This window comes from Tachysurus fulvidraco, chromosome 16 (genome assembly GCF_022655615.1).
Source record: "Tachysurus fulvidraco isolate hzauxx_2018 chromosome 16, HZAU_PFXX_2.0, whole genome shotgun sequence".
NCBI classification, from domain to species: domain Eukaryota; kingdom Metazoa; phylum Chordata; class Actinopteri; order Siluriformes; family Bagridae; genus Tachysurus; species Tachysurus fulvidraco.
The window spans coordinates 7,038,430-7,056,167 of record NC_062533.1 but is presented as its reverse complement, the minus strand read 5'-3'; the positions used below and the strand labels follow the sequence as shown (position 1 = coordinate 7,056,167).

Here is a 17,738-nt window from a genome sequence, read left to right as displayed (position 1 = left end):
TAGTGTTTCTTTCATTTTGGGAATTTAAAGTGATCAAAATAACGATTGAATGTGGAAAATGTGCAGTATGATGATATTATTATAATTTTTACATGATGACTAGGTGTTTAAAGACATTCAACCTTTATTTTTCTGATACACATTATATTAGCATTATTTCCCATATTTTATTTACTTATAAGTATTATTCAATTCAAAATTCAATTCACATTTATTTGTATAGCGCTTTTAACAATGGATGTTGTCTCAAAGCAGCTTTTCAGAACATAAGAAACATAATAGAAAGAAATATATACATTATACAAAGATTAAAAAAATATAAAAATTCAAGTTTAATTTTAAAATTATTTTTAAATGTGTTTGTATTTTCCGCAATGAGCAAGGTGACTGAGGCAAGAAAAAACTCCCTTAAATGGAAGAGGAATAAACCTTGAGAGGATCCAGAATGAAAAGGGTATATAATATATAATTTATATATAAATATTTAAATACACAATCTGGTAATTGCGTATTGATTAGGATGTTGTTGTCTTCAAAGACCACATGTAGTTTGCTTTTCTGCTCACCACAGTTGTAAAGAATGATTATTTAAATGATTATTTCCTTCTTAGCAGTCTACCTGACCATTTACCTCTGTAAGAATGTGACCATTCTTACTAAAATAGAAAATGGCATTTTCAGTTTTTATACGTTTTTAAATAATCGTGTCTAAATGATTTCTCAGCATTTGCCTCTGAAGATACCGTGTGTTTAAAATTGTGGCCAATTGTTGATCAAAGGCAAATATTTTTTTTCTTTTTTATTTCAAAAATTTCCAACATTTAACAGTATTTACAAAAATAATATAACAGAATAAAGAATCACAAAAGAAAGAGAGACTAGAATAAAAAATATTTGCATATACCTTTATTTTGTGCTTTTGTGTGTGTGCAGTGATTTTTGATTTTAATATAATTTGATAATACGGTTAAGAGATACAGTTTCTGGTGATATTAATAATACACAGAGCCCTGGATGGAGCTACTTTTGACTTTCCTTCTTTTCATGAGACTGGTGGAGATGAATCCAGTAAAAACAAGTCAAAAGGTTTTAAAACAAACCTTTGACTTGCTGTGTTGTAATATGGCAGAACTATTAGAATTATTTTCAAAAAGATCATTTTCCACTAGTCCAATGTTTCTTGTTTAATTTGAATGACTGAAGTCAGGACTCCAGTTCGAAGTTGCTTTATCTCTCGCCGAAGAACGTACTCGCTGAACTGAGATGAGTCCACACCACCTCCACATGAAGCAGCAATCTCAAATCCCTTTTGCTGAAGCCGCTCCAGAACCTCACACACACACACACACACACACACACACACACACACACACACACACACACACACACACACACACACACACACACACACATTTTATAATTCTATTTAGCAGATTATTAAGGAAACAGCAGATTTTTTTATTATCTATCTCTCTCTCTCTCTCTCTCTCTCTCTCTCTCTCTCTCTCTCTCTCTCAGTGAGTTAGCGCAAACACTAATACTGTATACTTAGCTAGGAAGTGTAACTGTATTTTTTTAATGCATATGTTTTTGTTTGTTAATAATTTTATTGGCTTTCAGTGAAAAACTGGATGTATTGTTGCATCACCTGACATTCTCTAGGTTGGGAAATTCTGAACTTTATGAACTCTTTTTTGTTAACAACATTATAAAGCACTCATAATAAGTGTATGTTACAGAATTTTTTTTGTTGTGCCACCTACTTGTACAGAGTTGAGATGGCAGTATCCGTTAAGAGGGAACCGGATGATATGAGTTGAGTCATGGTTCCATCCTGCGTTGACTGATTTACACATGACATCTCCGATCTCGGGAAAAATGTCCTCAATGAGAGCCTTATCACCACTCAATGTGATCCGTTCGCCCAGCTCAGGAGCCACGCGCACCACTACACACTCGCACGGCCGTGATACAAACCCTGAGTCTTGCTCCGAATGCCAGCGCTCAAGCTCTGCCTGCAGTGACTGCAGCTGGAAATACTGAGCCTCTTCATACAGCAGACTGTAGTCCTGCTCAAACACATACATAGAATAATCACTCTTTTATTTAATTATTAGGAGTAAAATATTAAGAGTGACCTGTGTACTGTGTTTGGGGCTTGCTTATGTTTATATAGTATAAGTGTAATGTCAGATGTAGTTGTGGCCTACATCTAAATCAGATGTAGTTGTGGCCTGAATTACATTTTTTGTAATACAGAGATGCTTACTATTGCTGTATAATGTTATTTAGTTTGTACCACTGCAACATTTTCTAACTAATTTGCCCAACAAGCTTCATATCTGGCTGCTCACACACATTCAAGTAAAAACCTCTGTTTATCTCAGGATCCCAGTCCCAAAGCAAATGACTAGTCTCAACTCCATACCCTGTAATCTATATACTGACAGGCTTTCTAAGTAAAACAAATTTTATATATTACCTATATTTTCTATTTAAATCTATATTTATACCTGTTATGTATTCATATATGGAAAAACCCTTGACATATAAGTCTGCTGAATTCTAAAATTATACAGCATTAATCACATAAAGTCAATAAAAAACAGCACAAGCAACAAAACAGTAGCAAACAGCATTAAACACATATTTAAAAACAGTCCAGGAGATGAATTTTGAGTAATGATTTGAACTTGCTCAGATCAGTGCAATCTCAAATGTGTTTGGGAAATTAACACAAATACAGAAAGAGACGTAGAATCTAACACACCTTAAAGTCATCTGGGATAAGTAGCTTGGAAGTCCTGAGAAAGTTGAGGATGTAACGGAACATATGACCATCACGATCGATGAAATAGTGCTGCTTTAGACTGTCTAGCACAATGGGCTCTGTGCCATCGAACAATCTGCCAATCCTGTGCATAAGAATGAGGGAGAAATAGAGAGGAGAGAGGAGTCCCTCTGTGTATATTCATATGTGTGACAAGTGCATGCCCATCTTTGGTGCCTGATAGTACACCAGCCCCCTGAAAATGCCGAGAGTATGCACAAACAAAGAAATCGACATGATTAGCATTCATGAGTAACAGAGCAGCATGACTTCAGGCACTAAGCTGCTTATGCAGATGTCACAGTTTTGTGTGTATACCTGGATGCTGTTGACAAAGCTGTATAAGTTGTAGCCAGTATTTGTCACTTATCACCAGAGAATACAGTGTTTTAGACCACACACTGTCCCATTTGGATATGGATCATATGTTTAAAGCCAGTGCTTTGTGTTATTCATACATGAATAACACAAAGGTATACAGTATAATATAGAACAATAGGACCCCTGGGGCACATGATGCCCTGACACTGCTGACCAGTGCAAGACTCTCTAAGTGTCAGAGTGTGTGCCACTGTGAGAATGTATGAGTGTGAGCATGTAAATATGTGAGCATGAGAAAGCCTGTATAAGTCTGTATGTGGCTGCATGGGGAAAGTGAGAGACTGTGAATAATTGTGAGTTTTTATGCTATTGCATGATATTGTGAGTTTGAATGGGCTGTGTGAGTGTGTGACTGTAAGTCTGAATGATTCTGTACAAAACAATGAGAGTCTGTACGATGCTGAGTCTGTGTGAGGCTGTACAAGGCTGTTTGTGTGAGGCTGTATGAGTCTGAGTCTGTGAGGCTGTATGAGTCTGAGTCTGTGTGAGGCTCTATGAGGCTATCTGAGTGAAGCTGTACAAGACTGAGTCTGTGTAATACTTTGAGAGTATAGAGTATAAAACTTTGTGTGATGTCTCTGTAATACCGTTAGTGACTCTGAGTTTGTATGACACTGAGTTCTGAGAAACGATGAGATTATGAGTCCCTATGATACTGTGAGAGATTGAGACTGATTGAGTCTGTAAAATACTGTGAAATTGTACGAGACTGAGATTGTACAAGACTGTGTGAATCTGTATGTGTTAAGAGACTATGTATAAATCTGTATGAGTCTGTATGACACTACTGTATGTAAGCTGTTGTGGTGCTGTGTGAATATGTTAAGAGATATGTGTTAAGATTGCATGACACTGTATGAGATTATGTGTGAACGTTAAAGACTGTAGAAAACAGTATAATTTTGTGTCAGTATATATGAGCTGTGAGAGAGAAGATGTCAAGCTGGCTAGAGAACCAGTGCTGCAGGCTCTCTCCTTTGATGTTTGACTCAGTCAGCAGCCAGGAGACTTTAACACTCCCTGGCATTGCAGAATTGTTCTGGTCAGCAAGATAATAACTATAGACAAGACCTCCCCCACCCCCAACCCCTAAACACTGGCAAGGTGGTGGTATATTTAGAAGTAAAAGAAATGCAGGTGGAACTGCAAACCTAGAAAGCATGACATACACTGTAGAAAAGCAGCAGATAATGCACCCATAATGAATGACATGAGAAAAAAAAACAGACTCAGTATGACTAGTTAAGAAACAGAAAACGGCATTTTATGTCATAGACTGTTTCATTTTTCTGTTTCTATTTTACTATGTTGCCCGTATGTGCATCAAAATGGCAGGGCTGATCATGATTAAAAGTACTCTTTCTCCTCAACTCAAGAGATAATATTCTTTATATTCTTATTTGTAAATATCGATAAATGGCAATTACCAGGAAACATGGGATTACACCACATTTGTTGGTGCCCACAAAACTCATAAAACTCAAGGCCAAGTTCACAAAGTGGAAAGCTCAAAATGATCAAAAGACAGTTTCGCAAACATTTATTTACATCTACATCTAAAGCATTGTATATGGTGGAGTCACAACACCTGACGATGCCAAAATTTAGAGAAAGATTTACAGCTACATTTTGTGGATTGCAGCACAAAAAAATTGAGGCCAAACTCCATTCATACAGTATTTATTTTATACATTAATAAATAAACGATTTGAACTAAGCAGTCAAGTTTTTCATTAGATACTACTCTTAAACATATATTTACACATAATCAGGAGTAGGAATAGAAATATAAAATATTTTTTATGAAAGTACAGGATTTTCATGTATACCAATTTATAATATTTCATAACTAATTAGTTCATATCCAGCTTGTGGTTGATTGTCCATATGAACACTAGGCTAATTCAGCAAATGCTAATCTTTTTATAGTCCTTAATCATCATACATCATACACCAGTCATAACACTGCTGAAATAGAAAATTGCTATTTGTAATGACCAGTAATTTAAAAAAAAAAAAAAAGGCTTTCATTGATTTGTTCCATTGATTTGCTCACATTCATAGATGTGCAATCATGGAGCAGTGTGCTTTATTTCCCTTGACACATTGAGCATATTAGTTCCATATTGTTATTATTACACCTAGTGGTTAAATACTAGAATTGCAACACACGCTCGTGGAGGATTGTTATTTTTTTTTTAGCTGTAGTTGAAAAACAAATTATGCTAACACCTGTATGTCTTTTCAACACAATTTTGCAAAAAAAATAAAAAAAAATGTATGTGTGTTTTACCGAGATTCTGGGTATTTAGTGAGCGTAGCAAGACTACTGGTGTACATCTGTCCTCCCACGTCAATGTGCACTGGTGCATTGGCCTTGGTCAGCTGGGCCGGTGTGGGGATGCCAGCTGTACCCATTGGGGAGGCTGGCGACTGTGCCAAGCGAGGCCGAGCCGACATGGCCACACTGCTGTGATGTTCCTGAGGTACAAAAGCAAGGTATGAATGAGAAAGTGGGTATAAATATCTTTAACCATGTTAACATAGGTTTGTACGCATTTTTATAAGTATTTGTATGTATGGATATAGAGACAAGACATCAATGGAGAGTGAAACAGTTGGACAGAGAAGCCCCACAGGCAGCCAATGTGTTCCTGTGGGACTGCACAGGATGTCCAGTACAACTAATAGCTCGTGCAATCATGTGATATGAGGACAGTGCTGAATGTAGGTCAAACTCCTGATAAACATGTGGGCTGTGTAAAATAAATAAATAAAATAAAAATAAATAAATAGATAGATAGATAGATAGATAGATAGATAGATAGATAGATAGATAGATAGATAGATAGATGATAATAATAATAATAATAATAATAATAATAATAATAATAATAATAATAATAATAATAATATATTACCATATAAAAGGGGCAATTAAATTATTGCAGCAGAGCTACAAGTACTGTCATTTGCATACAGTATGCTCCAGCTTTGTCTGAGACAATCTCTGTTTGTTCTGTATAAAAGGTATGGCCATCAGCATTACTCTCAAAATAAAAAAATAAAAAAAACCACCAAAACAGAAATGTGTTTCAAAGTGTTGCTCTCTTCTGCTGGGCTAGGGACATGACATCTGTCTCTGCAACATTATTGTGTCAGCATATCCCACCATAATCCCCAACATCACAGCACTGATAAGCACTGTTCAAAACTATGACATGGCACAGCCAGGAGTATAATTAGAGATGCTGGAACAATTCATACAGCACACTTTTCTTAATTTTCTATCCCTTATTCAGAATTGCCTGTTGTTATGATATTCTAAACCTAGTGAACAGGTGCACTTCCAGAGAAATCTCTTCTCTCTGTTAATGTCCCAATATCTTAATCCATTAGGTCCTTACCTATGGTAACTGTCATGATGTGTGAATAGGATATGAACCCACTGACATCATGGTCTGAATTAAATCAAGCATAGTAAAAGTGTGAACAACACAGTTACAAATGATTAAATGAAGCCCCCAACTATATAAAGACTTGAAATATTTGTCAAACTCCAGCAGACAAATATTTCTATAATACAAAGAGATGAGTCAAAGATGAGACAGCAGGGCATTTGATTTATTTATTCAAGTGTTATGTGGATTTCTGAAAGAAATACATTACTTGCATATTGACACAACGATGGAGAATGAACATGCTATGAAGAAATACGTATGAACATGAAAATGAACAAGAGACACCACCTTGTTTTTAGACAGTTAGACAGTTTCATACTTATTTTTTAGTCTGTCATAGACGATCTGCAATGACAAAAACAGACTAAACCTGTCTATTAGAGTTTCCCAACCCCTGTGTGATTCATGCTCCACAGTTTGCTGATTTTCCAGATCAAACACACCAAACTTGCCCGTTTATGTGTCAGTTGAATAAATGGACCCAATTGTGTCCTTCAGGTCAGGAACTGGGTATCCCTAAGTGACCACGTGACCACCAGGTAGTCTCTATCAGTTACCAGATTAACTAATAGGACAGGCCGCACCAACAACACATTTAAAACCAAAACACGAACGTGCATTTTGCCAGCAACTGATTGGTGACGCGTTAACGCCGTAACGCGCGCCAATATTTCGTCTCTTTGTGAATATTTGCTCTGAATTAGACCTGAAGTTGTTGTTACCTGCGCAGGCAGCACGAGTGCAGGTTCCCCTTCGTGCTCAAGCGCAGCCGGGGCGACGGGGACCACGGAATCCACGCTGACTTTAATCCGCACCGGAGGGTTTGCGTCCTCTGCAACAGGGCGAGCGCAAAGCCTTTTAGGAGAATACCCCGGTCCCGGCACATGCGCGGAATACATTTCCGATCGTGGACGTTTGCACATTTTACGCGTCTCAAGGTCCGGTGGGTCTTCGGTGTCGCGACTTGGCCGCTGGCTTCCGTTGACCATTTCCGGTGCAACATGTAGCGGCGCCAATTTCGAGCCGATGCCGGCGACGCTGTTGAGAGTTGCTATGGAGACGGCACCGATGCAGTGGTTGGTGTATGTTTTGGAGAGCTTAGCTGCGCGTGAGAGCATCTGCATTCTCGTGCCCAGCAGGTTTTTACCCACGGCTTTATTCTCGTACCACGTAGTGTCGTTTTCGCTGCAGTGATCGCGCGGACGCTGGAAAAAAGCCCTGCACGCGGGATTGCGCTTTGACAGGTACTTCACGAAGCTTGCGTATGGGCAAAACTCCGTGCCGGTTTCGTACATGCGCGGGAGGTTTTCCTCATCCGTGTCTGATCTTTTCCTGCTCCAGGATGAAGAGCGGGACTTGTGGTAGGGACCGAGCGCTTTGAAGTACACGAATCTCCTCCCGTCCTCGTCCGTGGCGAGCCCGAAAGAGTCCTCCTCGAGCTCGCGTTGGTTCTCTCGGCCCCTCGTGCAGAAGTACATGCACGTCTCGAACCACACTTTGTTGAGCAGTCCGAACGGAGTGCGCGCACTGAACGCGGCAGACGCATACAGCCTGCGCAGGTCGGCGCGCGTGATCGCCTGCTTCTGAACCACGGGTCCAGCGCCCTGCTCCTCTAGGCGGCGGATGACAGCAGCAAGCGCCAGGTTGGCACTGCGCAGCTCCGGGTCCTTGGTCAGGTCGAGCGTGCGGCAAAAGGGCGGCTCGTTGAGATACCGGTTAAGCGAACTGCGTATGCTGATCAGCGACGACTTGCTGTACAACTGACCGCTCTTGGAGCGCGCCTCAGAGTAAAACGCGCGCAGGACCCTGCAGAGCCCGTGTTTGTCCATGTTTTCGAAGTTCGTACTCTGTGCTGTCTCGCTCAAATACTCGCGAAAGATCCGCACAGCGTAACGCGTGGCCAAGCGCGTGTTCTCGCTCAGACGCGAGCGTTCGGACACGGACAGATGAGTCGTCTCTCCCTCATGAGCATCCGGGTCCAGGGGAGACATGAGCAGCTCGTGCCCCCCGCGCTGTTGGTCTATATTCCGCATAAGGACCGCTTCCGCGCTCTCGCAGTTCTTGGACTCCAACTCGGCTTCTTCATCCTCGCACTCTTCCCCCTCGTCCACCGTGATCTGGATCTCCTGAATCTCTCCTTCCTCCCCGTCCTCTGTGTCCCGTTCTCTTTCCCCGGACGCCGGGGCCGCGTCGTCGCCACAGCACTGGTGCCCGCTGCCAGGCATTCTCGCCATATTGCGGTCTGAGAGTGTATGAGTCCCGGGGCAGTGCGCATGCGCTATATTGGACCGCAGAGCTGAGAGCTTGTTTTTTTTTTAACGTGCTTTTTTAATGACCTTCAGCAATGAGCTCAGGCACGCAGGCGCTCTTAAAGGTGCAGAGAAAAGGGTGGGAGCATCCCCAAAATTCAAACTTACCCTTACTCTGTCTCATATACATTTGGATACACAATGCTACAGTTAGATGAAGGGGAAACTAAAAGGTAGATAGGACTACTTTAACAGGCATAGAAGAATGCGAATATGATTTAAATCTCACACATACACTTGTTTAATTAATGAAGCACTGCGCATGTATTTCATGCTCCTCCGAGTGTGTGACCGGGTCTGTGCAATTTTCCATCTAATTATATAGTCTAATACATTTCTTTGTGTACTTTTGAATGACAACATTACAAGGTGAGAATAGAGAATGAGATGTTTTACCAATCATCATGTTCGTTGAGCTTGTTCACTGGTTTGGAAATAAACAACACTGCTATTCATGTATGAGTCAAACAAGCTTTTCTTCAATCCTAGATGTATTTTCACGATTAAATTGGAATTGTGATGCACTAACTCTTTTGGCATCTTATCTTGAAGAAATGTGTGAAATCAGTGCAACGAGCTCGTCATTGTTCTGATTTGAATCTCACTTTGAGACTTTTTTTAATGCTAAAAACGTTTTTATCGGATTCAGCAGAAATAAAGAACAATTGTTCATCGGCTTAAACAAATATACAACAAATGAAGAGTATTCTTTTTAAATATCAGGTATATATAATTATATACATTTTAAGTTACTGTGCCGTTGTGCCATCTCTAGGGTGGTGACAGTGATACCTTAGCAATTATGTGAAAGTGACTTAAAGGTTGTAAGGGATTATATCCCAAACCATGAAAAGAACACTTGGCACTTCAGGACTTGAATATTACTCCTAAACTTCAGCTGTATCCAGTTAGACACATGCACTTAAATATAGCAGTAGTCTTCATCACCTTTGGCTCTCTGTTGCAGAGACATCCTGTAAGGTTTCAATTTAAAATGCAAAGACTATTCTTTTGTCTCGTTCTGCTGTTAACGCCTGCAGGTGTGTCACCAGAACCAGAAATGACATCTCTTAAAGGAAAAAGAAAAAAGTCAAGAGGGTAAAATTATTTCTTGTCTCCTTCACATTTAAAATTCCACCTAGAAGAACCCATTTCACACCCAGCTACCCAATTAGCAATTATTCCAGCTTTAAAGAAGAGTCTTGAACAGGAGCCCTGATCTGGGCCTGATTTGTATGCACTTTGTGTGGATGGTGATAAGAGAGAGAGGCAGAATATATTTATAGTTTTAATTTCAATTTCATAATCATTTGCACTGCAGGGTGGCCTGGGGGCATGAGGGAAAATAACATGCCTGCTCTTCAAAAGGCACATCAGACTCATTACATGGTTACGTGGTGGATTGGAGGAGGGCTTTTTTGTGTGTGTGTGTGCAGGTAGGTAATGTGTTCCCTGAGTAATCTGTGCTGATAGAGAAGTTCAGAAGGAGGAATTAAAAAAAAATCTGAGCATATGCAGTGCCATAAATGACATTTCCCTCTGAGGCTTGACATGAAGTTCTGCAGAAATGAACACCATGGAGCGATAGAAATGAAACCACTGCCAGAGCCCTGGGCTGTCACACAGAGATAACACTTGAGTGTACAAAAAGAAAGGAGAATACATAAAGATGTAAAGCATAAGTGTGTAGGATCTACATGAGAAATGAATTAATGTAACATAGTTCATATGGAAACAACAGGATGCCCAGTTTTTCCCTATGAAGGAACTCCACTGGAGCTCACTGTTACTCAGTCTGTTAGTGAAGAATACAACACAACAGAAAATAAAATCTACAATATTGTACAGTGCATTACCATTGCAAAGTTGTTTATTTTTCACTAACACTACCCCCCCCAGAGTGTATTAAATTACTTGCTCCACAGCAATTTTAAACTTATTAAACTTAAAGTTATGATTGACACATCATATAGAACCTTTTTATAGCATTTAATGTGGAATATTCTTTACTGCATAAAATATATGTCATATATACAGTAAATAGTTGTTCCTTTACTAGTTTCTTGTTTTCTTGATATGAGCTTGATGCAGCTTGATATGTGTCTTTATACTGATTAACTGAAAAGTACAAACATCTCTGTCCTCTGTGGAAGTTTTGAGGTTTGAGAGAATTAAAGCGTAAAATATCACACTGGTAGGCACGGGCAAGAGTAAAAAACGGTTTCACAATTTATTGTGCTCAGCTGCGCAGCAGGACCCAACACTTCGCATATATCATGAGAGATGAAGGGCCACGATCATTGATTACATCAAGATTTTATAGACAGAACTCAATTAAAGAAGATATGTAAAAGCAAAACATCCTCAATCATTGGCTCAAAATCACCACATGCTCATCTCCTGATCAAGCTAATCTGGACCGGGCCAAGGTCTGCTAGAAGGCCTACTAGAAGATTTACTGGACGTTGTTTATGCCTAATTCCCGACAACTCGTCTCCAGTCCCTACTGCCCTTGTCATAATCTTAAGAAAACAACCGATGACAATGTCAGTCTCTGGTCACTACAGATACAAGGTAAAAGCATAGAAGGACAAGGCCTTATAAACATCGTACGTACATATACGTTTTTGCTAGTTAACGATGTTGTTTTTTTTTTTGTAGAGGATCTGATACACAACTCTGTATGAATGAGTGGTTCTTAAAAAAAAAAAAACAGTTGGAAAACTGACCCAACATTTTGTATGATATGGCTGCATCAGTTTATAAGCCTAGATAAATTTTAAAAAAAAAGGCTAAAAAAATGTAATCTTATACAATCTGGCCTGAATCAAAATGCACTGGCGTGAAACAGAATTTTTCAGTAGTGAATTAAAGTGTATTTAAGTGTATTAAATTACATCACATATCAGGAAGGCATATATAAAGAATAACGCTCTCCCACTTTTGAAAAATTAATCTTATCCATATTTCTATGCATGAGTGGTAGTGTGAAGAGAAGTGACAGAGAGATTAGCAACTTGTGTATGAAATGTTTCCAAACTCACATTAACATCTTCAGTACTTGAGGGCAACAGTCTGAATCCTACTACTGACTATAGACATGAAAATTGAGTGCGTGGGTGGAAAGAAGACCTGGATTTGACAAAAAGATTCAGTGAATGTGTAATGCACATATTATTAGCGGTGTCAAGCTTCAGTGCTGGCTACAGCACTGCAAAGTTTAAACATTTTTATAGTCTCATATAAAACTCCTAATTCAACTCATCATGTAATTACAAATTCATTCACGAAATGAGTTCCTTGTGATAGACAAAAAACTAAACAAAAAAAAAAAACTTGCATCATATGCATATTTTATTACCCCTCTCTAATCCACTCATCAGTGGAAAGAAATCAACACAGGAAGGAACACCACTGAACACAGTACTGACAAAAAAAAAAAAGATTTAAAGTGGAAAAATGGTTCAACAGTCTCTGAAGTGCAGGGATGATATACTGTATATGCCTAGGGTCCAGTTAGTATGGAAAAGGAAAAAAGTTCATCCAAGATACTACCAAAAAGATAGATAGATAGATAGATAGATAGAGAGAGAGAGAGAGAGAGAGAGAGAGAGAGAGAGAGAGAGAGAGAGAGAGAGGATGCCTGCAACCATTTAGACAACAACCATATAGAATAGAATAAAATCCTTTATCGTTGTCACATACATTAAAGTGAGGTGAAATCTTTTCTTCACACATCCTAACTTTGGAGGTAGGGGTCAGAGTGCAGGGTCAGAAATGATAAAGTGCCCTTTGAGCAGAGAGGGCTAAGGGCCTTGCTCAATGGTCCAACCGTGGCAGCTTGGCATTGACGAGGCTTGAACCCCGATCAACAACCCAGAACCTTAACCACTTGAGCCACAGAAGAGCGCTCAGCTAAACTCCATTAGCAGATTCTTTCCTATTTCGATTCATCACACTGATGTGACAGAATGAGTGAATCAGAGTGATGTAAGTGATGTAGGTGAATGTAAGTGAATCAGACACTTACATTGTTTGCAGGCAGTTAGAGATTTACTTTCTTTTTTTTTTTTTTTACTTTCTTATTTTTCATAAACAGTGTGTGTTAATCTACACGTAACAGTTCATCAGAGATCACTTTCTAAATATGGCACTGTTGGCTGCGTATGGTTGATTGTTGGACTACTCTCAGCCCAGCAGTGTCAGTGAGGTGTTAAAAACCTCAGCACCATGGCTGATACACCCACCTTACATACCCCAAATAACACAGAGTCAGGGGTGGAGTCAGGGGTGGACCTCTGGCGGTCCCTTTGCGGTGATTAATGGGATTCACACAACAGATGGACCGCAGTCAGTAATTAATCAGCAAGTGCACTTGACATGTGAAATAGCACATGGCTGTTACTACAAGGATATATTTACTGGCAAGTTTAACAGGTTTGTGATTTAGCTTTCTGTAACATCAAGATGGGAAAAAAACAAAGACATCTTGTCTTTGACCCGACAGACTTCTACCATCTATTTGGACGTTTGTTTCCTTGGGTAATGAACAACCTGTCACGTTTCCTCAGGTAATAAACAACCTGTCACCATTTTCTTTAATGAGCATGCAGTATTAATTGCATATCAAACAAATGGATCACCCACAGGCTACACTCTAAAACACCCACACATCACATGAACACACACATTCCCATTACCACCACCACCACATTATACAGTAAACAGTTCTCTTAATTAGAAGATGTGTGTCATATGGTAATGGTGAAAATAAACAGTAAGTGACTGATGAATATTAAAAATGTTTCTGAAATTTTTCTGATAAAAAAAGTCTGTATTACAACATGGACAAACTAAATGATACTAAACTATTGCATATTTGAAAAATGATTTCTTAGATACACAACCATGCACAGTACAATATGAAGTGAAATACTTTACTACAGTATGTAGGTGGGAAAGTGTAGAAGACAGTTTATGGAAAAATATAAAAATGTATATACATGAATGCAGATATATTTGAGTAGTGGTAGAAAAAGTACAAAAAATAAATAAACAAATATTCTTTGATGATGATGATAATAATAATAATAATAATAATAATAATAATAATAATAATAATAATAATAATAATAATAATAATGTGCATTGCTAGTGGGGCTTAATTTTATCCCTGCTTCATTATACTGAATGAAATAAAAGTGTTTCCAGTGCCTGACAATACACTGTAGTATTTTTACACCAGCTATCAGTATCTCACAGAAGATATTACGAATCCTCCTGAGTGAAATGAATCAGTCGGCCTGTGCATGTATGTCACAGTGACGGCAAACCGTGGGAGGAATGACAAGATTAACCCAGTTCCATAGTTTGTCATTATCATTGTCAACTGATTTTCTTCTCTCTGTTGCAGTTAGCGAAGCACTTCTGCTCCTTGAAGGCAAACACACAGAGAATCTTAACACAGAGGACCCTCAATCAGAACAATACATAGAATGTGGACTTTTTCTGGACTCACCTACACACTATACACTACCTCTATATATACATACTTAAATTTTTTTTTTACTTTCTTCCCTTTCCCACCCCAACAGTTAATTGAATTCATAGCATAATCATATTAAAATGATAAATTAATGTAATGTACTTATTCTTAATTTTATTCAACTTTTATTCTTACTGCTTCTATATTTTATGATGCAGACAGTCAGAAAGCAGTTCACTACCTGTTGTACATGTGTACAGTATCTGTCTGTGAAAAAAATCTGAATTTGTAAAAAAAATAAATAAATACTCTAGCAAACACTAAAAAAAAATAATTATTAGAGAATCAGATACATTATTATATTATTATATACTAATAATATATGATATAATATTATATAATGAATCTATTATTATTTCTTCATTGTTGTTTTATTCTTGTTTTTGTTAAGTGGCCAGTCATTTTTCAAAGAGACATTTATCAGAACAGTTCAGAACAGCTCATTATCACTGGCACCAGTCCACATTTTTATTTCATTTTTCTTTTCATCCTAGGCTCGGAGCACTTTCACACTTATTAATCTGTTGATCAAGTTCAATTCAGAGTGAAATTGCTTTTCAATTTGGCTTGTTTTCTCATAGCAATTTCTTAACCATCAAAAAAATAGGAGCAAAAAAGAGCGTTGTTTGGAGGGCATGTAACTTTGTTCACTGGTGAGAAACATAGTGATAGAAAAAGGTAAACCAACTGGTCTAAAAATCACAGAAAACATTGAAGATAATGAACCTTTTATAAAACATACCGTGCATCACATCCAGCATTTCCCCCCATTTATTAATTTGTCCAAATCTGTAGAACACATCACATTTCCACAGCATGTCAGTTCTGTCCTTTGGCTCAGTTTGTGCCTCGGGGCTCAGTTTAACAGCTCACATCAACAGAAAAAATGTTGTCAGTAGCCCAAAACACACAGCGAGTTTGGTTCACTTTGTGCATTTATAATCAAATCCAGAATGCACTGCAGTCTAACTGCAACTGAACTGCACTAGAATTGGTACCCGATGGACACCAGAAAAAAAAAAGAGAGAGAGAATGTGTGACGGCTGACTTCTCACCTTGGTTCCATTCAAATACTTAATGCTGCATATGTAAAAGCCTGACCATACTAGTGCAAGCTTTGTGGAAACTATACTAAACCAAGGTAATACAGATTTGCCAGGACATATCAGTGATGTTTAAATCTATTCAGTATCTGTGGTGAAATGTTTGAAAATGTAATAGATGTTAACTATTCAGTTAATTCATAATAGTCAAAGTTTCTCTAGATTACAGTTTACAGTTTGGGAATTGGCGACTGTGTATGTGATAAAATTCCACTATAGAAATTCAAATTAAAAAGATTAAAAAGAACTTAAAAAAAAAAAACACTATTAATATTTGTCTTTACTTGTTGTTATTATACTTGTCTACCAGTGTGCATGTTAAATTTTAATGTGGAAATGGAAAAAGTTCCTGTGAACCATAACTACTAAAAATATTAGAAACACTGAGTACTTTATGGAAAACTGATCTGATTTAAATTGATTGTTTTTCAGTTTAATTTAATACCATACCATACCATACCATACCATAGCACACCACACCACACTACACCATACTATATTACACTATACAATACAATGCCACACTATACAATATACTATACTACACTATACAATACAATACTATACAATTCTATACCACACTACACTACACTATACAATACAATTCAACACAATACAATACTATACCATACCGTACCATACCACACTACACTACACTACACTACACAATACAATAGCATACAATACAATCTAATACAATACAATACTATACCAGATTTTACAACAGTATACACGTCTATACTGTATTTAATCACTCATTCAGCAATATCTTGTCATGAATAATCTGAAGTCTGTACTGGGGGCACTGGGGTAAAGCTGGGAATATTTTAAAAACCTGTAAAGCTGCTTAGCGACAAAGTCCATCGTTAAAGTCTCTATACAAATAAAACTGAATAAATAGTTTTAGACACTAGTTTGCAGTAGCTTTTTGGCACATGCGTAAACGGTGCAGAATAACCACACACACACACACACACACACACACACACACACACACACACACACACACACACACACACACACACACACACACACACACAGAGAGAGAGAGAGAGAGAGAGAGAGAGAGAGAGAGAGAGAGAGAGAGAGAGAGAGAGAGAGAGAGAGAGAGAGAGAGAGAGAGACTCACCTGAAACATGAAACGTTCAGGGTTGTGTGTTTTCCTCTCGGTTCCTGTGTCACTACACCCGGAGAAGCGGAAGTGGAGAGAGGAGATTCTGCTCTTGGGCCCGGAGCCACTGACGACCTCACAAATCTGTGCCCTGAAGATCTGCGCTTGAGCGGACTGAGATCTCAGCAACACGCTACTGGCGATGCGCACGATCTAAACACTATCTGAGCACTGTGTTTTTCAGTAAGAGAGACATTGCGGAGAAATTGCACTGAACGTGTTTTTCCTTTATAAAACAGCCGCCCTCTTCTCCTCCATCTCGGCTTGCTTTGACAGCGCGCAGCCCGAGGCTGTTCCTGCGCGCACAGGGAACCGAGCAGATCGCATCAGCAATCAAACACACACGCTCGTCCTACTCTCCTGGTGAGGACCTTTTCCCCTGACAGAATTATTAGTGCGGCAAATCATGCTGCACCTAAATATAACCCCAATCTTAACCTCAGTATCTAAAAAGATTTTATTATCCCTTTTAACAACCAAACGTCCTAACGAGGTAAAATTGTCTGACACACACACCCACACACCCACTGCAGGCTTGTCATTTTTGTCATTGCTTTACACAAATGACTATATGATTAGACATGATGACATCATTTATTCTCATATGTAAAATGCTTAATTGTTAAATAGCAGCCAACAATGACACTCCACACAGCCCCTTTTTCTAGGAAAATGTGTTCGAAAAAACATGATTTTATCTAGTGAAACACTTTTAGTAAGTCTCTCATGCTCTGCTCATTCTGTGAGCGGATATGCTTAAAAAAGAATGACTGGCAAACCGTACCAAGCTACTTAGTGTGTTAACTGCATTGGTTTTTATACCATCACTACATTCATATCTGGTTGTTAGTTATAATATCAGTACAATAAATTAACTTAGAAATCAAAATAAGCAACATACCAGAAAAAAAAATTAATGAATAGAATGTTTTACAACA

At 38.4% G+C, this 17,738-nt stretch overlaps 1 protein-coding gene across 2 annotated transcripts; it reads right to left on the bottom strand.

The window, feature by feature from the left end:
- Positions 1-891: 891 nt before the first annotated feature.
- On the bottom strand, positions 892-17,064 carry kctd1 (potassium channel tetramerization domain containing 1). 2 transcript variants are annotated; one of them, XM_027179559.2, is made up of 5 exons: positions 16,759-17,064; positions 5,505-5,692; positions 2,771-2,915; positions 1,764-2,069; positions 892-1,330 (listed from the first exon to the last, which is right to left on the bottom strand). In XM_027179559.2, the coding sequence occupies exons 1-5, from the start codon at positions 16,765-16,767 to the stop codon at positions 1,166-1,168; spliced, it is 813 nt and encodes a 270-aa protein (XP_027035360.1). In that variant the 5' UTR covers positions 16,768-17,064; the 3' UTR covers positions 892-1,165. The 2 variants fall into 2 exon arrangements, with proteins under 2 accessions (XP_027035360.1, XP_027035358.1); XM_027179557.2 differs by lacking the exon at positions 16,759-17,064 and adding an exon at positions 7,395-8,983.
- Positions 17,065-17,738: the final 674 nt, after the last annotated feature.